The sequence below is a fragment of the Microtus oregoni genome, unplaced genomic scaffold (assembly GCF_018167655.1).
Source record: "Microtus oregoni isolate MIOR12 unplaced genomic scaffold, Mior012 000046F_ref0000063, whole genome shotgun sequence".
In the NCBI taxonomy this organism is placed as follows: domain Eukaryota; kingdom Metazoa; phylum Chordata; class Mammalia; order Rodentia; family Cricetidae; genus Microtus; species Microtus oregoni.
Window position 1 is genome coordinate 4,386,241 of NW_024543220.1, and position 5,394 is coordinate 4,391,634.

Here is a 5,394-nt window from a genome sequence, read left to right on the forward strand (position 1 = left end):
GTTAATAAGTCACTTTCTCCCTTCTGTAAGCAGGAAGGAAAGTTCATTATGGAGTCAGAAGTTGCTAGTAGTTTGAGATGCTTCCTTGTATTGATTGGCATTTCTCTAACAGCGATGCCTATTTTCACATTCCTGTTGGCCATTTGTCTATCTCCAGAGAAAAGCCCACTGGGTTCTTAGTAATCATTTGATAATAATTTCTGATTGCTTTGTGTTTCCTTTTGTTTTTGAGTTACAGAAGTTTCCCAGAGGACACTCTGGACACTGGTTTGCAGGTGTTTTTGCCCATTCGGTTCTGCTGGTTGATTGTGCATTTTGTCTGTTCTCTGCTTTGATGTCCAGAAACTGAGTAAGCTGCTAAAAGCAAACCATCTAAAAAGCGGCATGATAATTTTGTTTTTCTTAGTGTGTTTTTAGATAGGACCTCATATTATAACCCAGGATGCCTGGAACTCAACAAACAACCTAGATTGGCATGTAACTCATGGCAAATCTTCTGCCTCAGTCCCCAAAGTGTTAATATTACAAGGACAAGTCACCACAGCTGGTGAGAAACGTCACTATAATATATGTTCTATGGTTAGTGCTGTGTCTTCTGCTCTTCTCTTATCACTGGTAAGAATGAGTCTCCTTTCTAGTGGAAATGAATGATGTCATCACTGCAAAATATTATTGCTCAGTAGAAACACGACATTACTGGACCCTTCATTAAATCCACCTTGAAGGCATAAGGGACTTTTTTTTTTTTGCTATTATGTAACACCTGAGTCTTGAAATTGATATTTGGAATTGCAGCACACTGCCTGGAATGGTGGTATATATAATGTGGGTGACATAGAGGCCCTCTACCTGACACTATTAAAGTCAAAGTTGTAAAAATAAGCTTCATATTGCTTGGTGATTGAATATATAAGATCACTTAAAATACCCCAGGTTTTATGGATGGTTTCTACTGTGAAGGCATCAATAAGGCTTAGTCTGGGATCTCTCCAGGAGAAATCCAGTAATGAAAGTTAAATGGAACTGGACATCATCTAAAAGTTGCTCACGAAACCTTTCTGACCACAGAGAGGTGAAATAATAAGTATTAAGCATTAGTAAATACTAAACCAAATAAGATTTTTAAATCTAAAACTACTTAATTTTTTGGCCTTTAAGGTTTGGTGTTCAGTAAAAGAAATGATATTCCAATAATTTGAATCAGGATGATCTCACTTCTTTTCTCCTTAATTTTCAGGGGCACCATTAGAGCTTATCATGGCCTTCAGTGTGGATTACCTTAAAATTCATTAGTGTCAGCTAGCAGCATGGTTGGAAAAATACCTTCCAGTCCTGAAATTCATGGGTCAGGAATCTGCCAACCAGACATGGGTCAGTGAGTTCATCTTACTGGGGTTTTCCAGGGACTGGGGCATTCAGGTCTTCCTCTTTGTTCTGGTCCTTGCCATGTACTTCATAACAGTTGTGGGGAATTCCCTGATTCTTCTCCTCATCAGGCTGGACAGCAGGCTTCACACTCCCATGTACTTCTTCCTTAGTGTTCTGTCCTTAGTGGACCTTTGCTATGGGAACAGTATTGCCCCGCAAATGTTGGTCCACTTGGTTTCAGCCAGAAAGCTCATCTCCTTCAACGGCTGTGTGCTCCAGCTCTGCATCTCCTTGGCACTGGGTGGTTCTGAGTTCTTCCTCCTGGGAGCCATGTCCTACGATCGCTATGTGGCAGTCTGCCACCCGTTGCACTACACTGTCATCATGGATGGAGGACTGTGTGTGGGGCTGGCTACCAGCTGCTTGGTGGCTGGTTTCCTGAATTCACTGATGGAGACAGTCATCACCTTTCGTCTTCCTCTGTGTCACAACGTCATCAATCACTTCGCCTGTGAGACCCTCGCAGTGCTTCGGCTAGCCTGTGTGGACATTTCTTTCAACAAGGTCATGGTGGCTATCTCAGGGTTTCTGGTAATCATGCTTCCCTGTGGCCTGGTTCTTTTCTCTTACACTCGTATAGTCATTGCCATTATGCGCATTCGTTCTACGCAGGGACGTCACAAAGCCTTTGGGACCTGTGCCTCTCACCTCACTGTGGTTTGCATGTGCTTTGGAGCCACAATCTTCACCTACCTTGGGCCAAGGTCGGCCTCCTCTGAGGACAAGGAGAAGATGGTTGCTTTGTTCTATGCTGTGGTGGCACCCATGTTGAACCCTGTGATCTACAGCTTGAGGAATAAAGAAGTTATGGCTGCTCTTAGGAAACTTGCAGGGAAATTAAGGTAAAAGAATGAAGATCTTAAGAAGTCTGGACCATCTATGGTCAAAATTAAACCAGAGAGGTGATAAATGTACGTAGAGCTCCTACACTTCAGTGAGGAAAACTGATCACTGTATTCACATCATCGTGATCAAAGAAGCTTCTACACATGCTTAATAAGATTCATCACAGAACAATACCAAACACTTGCATGTCAGTTACCTATGTGATTGATGCCCCTTGAGATCCTGTCCCCCTCTAACATATTTTGTCAGATTTTAATTTTGTCAGTCTAAAACTGAAGAAAGGATGAGCCTCAGCTTTTCCAGATACGCTGGGCCTCAGATCCTTCTTCTGCCTTTTATCAGCTGTGCTCTCTGGCAAGTTACTAAACTATTTTGTGTCAGAAATACTGTTTGCTAAATATGGAAATGTACTTAGCTTCCAGAGTGGCTACAGACACTGGGGCAATTTACATTAAATGCCCTCCCACCAGCAGTTACAGGAACAGCTCACGCTTCTCCCTTCTTTAGGTGCCCCAAATTGTCAGTTAACTCAAAGGCCTACTTACTAACCCAGAACAAACCACTCTGTTTCACCTTCAGAAGTTATGGACATAAGCAGCTGGGCTGATTGACATGTGGGCCCAGTGCTGATAATTTTTGCCAAAGAATAAAATTTTCCATCAATTATAAATAAACAGCAGGAATGCATGACTTTTCTTTTTTGTAACTCCAGTTCTTGTAAGAATGAAGTGGGTTCTCTAGAGTTTGTAATTAGGAATCTTTCTCAGATAGCTTAAGAAAATTTCTGAGAAAAACATATCCTTTCAAAGAATTCATGCTGACTTAATGTTCTGTGAAATTTATGTTTGAGGGGGCTGGAGAGATGACTCAGAAGGGCCCTTCCAGAGAACTGGAGTTCAATTCTTAGCACTCATGATGCTTTCCAACTTCCTGTACCTCCAGTCCTAAGGCATCCAACAGCCCATTCTGGGCTCCAGATATATTGCTCTCACAAGCACAGCACATCCACTCCTGCTACATGTATAGGTGGTCAGAAAGAAAAATAAAATCTTCAAAATTGATGTGTGTATACGTCTGTGTGTTTATGTATGTGGGCCCTTATGTGTGTCCGGGTTAAGGAGTAGGAACATGGGCTGTGAAACAAATTATGAAAATTTGTAATATTAACTTATTTATAATGTAACCCAAAGTGATTTGAAAGTTAGAGAAATTTATAGAAGGGTGCATTTTACTTTTGCATCATTTTAGGGAAATAACTTGGAGCTGATGCTAAGCTGATTTATATAAGCATGCTTTCTTTTAATTCACTTCAGACTTCCTCATTTGTCTTAAATAGTCTCTACTCAATATTTTATCTTATTTTACTGTAAATATTATATTCATATTGTATGTATATTTTAAATTTATATGTATATTAATTCCTACATAAAACTGTAGATATTTTGTGGTTACTATCTTTTCCGTTTCCTACTCCAACATTTACTCTCTTCTCTCTCTCTCTCTCTCTGTGTGTGTGTGTGTGTGTGTGTGTGTGTGTGTGTGTGTGTGTGTAAGCCAGAGACACATTTCAGGAAGTCTTTTTTTCTTCCACTATGTGGGCTCTAGGGTTTGAACTCCAGCCATCAGACTTGGCAAAAATTGTCCTTGTCTGTTGAGTCATTTGCAAGTCATATATATATATGTGTTTGTGTGTGTGTGTGTGTGTGTGTGTGTGTGTGTGTGTGTGCTTTCCAATGAAAAAAGCATCTGATTGCTGTTTTGGAAGATAAAGACTATGATCTTGCAAGGCAAGAGTTTTATTTTTGTGCCATACAAACATAGGGTCTTGTCAAACACACTGTGTATAATGTTAAGTTGATAAATATTACTGACTAAAACATTAAAGCCCTGGTATTCTGTCACTGTTCAATGACTTTTCATGTAATACTTTTACAAATATAGAAGCATTCCAAATTTAAGAAACTAGGTAAGACTACTTTCTACTCTCTCAATGTTTCTCAGAGTATGCAAGATAGCTCAGCAGACAAAGGATCCTTGGCTTGCCATCAAGCCTTATTGCCAGACACTGATCTTTAGAACCTCACAGTGGAAGGAGAAAATGGACTTTATCAATGACCCTTACATGAATGCCATAATACAGGCACTCACTCACATATGCACTTATTTGTGCACATACATGCTAAATGAATGTTTAAACAGCTTTTCATATTATAGTCAGTAGGGTTTTGTTTTGAGAGAACACAAACTGGGGGGAGGGAAGTGGAAGTAGATGTGGGAAGAGCCATGGGAGTGAATATGATCAAAATGAATCTTGTGTATGGAATCTTCAAAGAATTAATACAAATATTATGTTAAAAGTGTTTTCATAGTATCCTATTTAAATTTTTATTAGAAAATGACTTCAGTTATTATGCTGTATATTTAAGGCTATTAGTATTAAAGTATTACATGCTATTAAAGGCCAATTAATAGCTTTAAAAAGCTAAATTCTGTGTAATAGGAGCAAATATTTAACACTTGGAAAAGGAAGAATGATATTTGTAAACATCTATTAATTATCATTCTGGGTCTTCATGGCTTTCTCAATTGCATATAAACACAGAGATAGTTTACAGTCTGTTTCCTAGATCTATCGTTTTATTTTATTCTATTGCTAACAGGAAGATGAAATCTTTATACACAAGAAATATGGCTTTGTATCCAAGAGGATTGTTTTATCACTACTCCAACACTGTTGTTTTCCTCCAGTCAGTATGTCTGTTAGTGAGGCAAGCCCTGCCTCAGTCATGAAGGATTATGAAGTTAACAGGCTGCAGTTACTCAGTTTGTTCTCTTTTCCTTTTACAGATATTTATTTCTTTATCTATATATTTATTTATATGTGTATGAGTGTGTTGCCTGTGTGTATGTGTTTATGCCAAGTGCATGCCTGCTTCTCACAGAGGTCAGAAGGAGCCATCAAGATCTCCTGGAACTAGAGTTATGTGGGCTATCATATGACCCCTGGGAACCAAGAGTGGCTTAACAGCAAATTCTCTTAGCCCCAGGACCATCTCTCCAGCCCCTTGGTTTTCTTTCTTACAATAAAATAACTCTGTAAAGTTCACTTATCTTCAGTTA

At 39.2% G+C, this 5,394-nt stretch overlaps 1 protein-coding gene across 1 annotated transcript; it reads left to right on the forward strand.

The window, feature by feature from the left end:
• The first annotated feature begins 1,341 nt into the window (after positions 1-1,341).
• LOC121435582 (olfactory receptor-like protein OLF3) lies at positions 1,342-2,274 on the forward strand. The gene has a single exon (XM_041635034.1). The coding sequence runs from the start codon at positions 1,342-1,344 to the stop codon at positions 2,272-2,274; it is 933 nt and encodes a 310-aa protein (XP_041490968.1).
• The last annotated feature ends 3,120 nt before the right edge of the window (positions 2,275-5,394 follow it).

Bases quoted from the DNA above. Each gene is read 5' to 3' on its own strand.
- LOC121435582 (XM_041635034.1), top strand. From the start codon at position 1,342: ATGGGTCAGGAATCTGCCAACCAGACATGGGTCAGTGAGTTCATCTTA.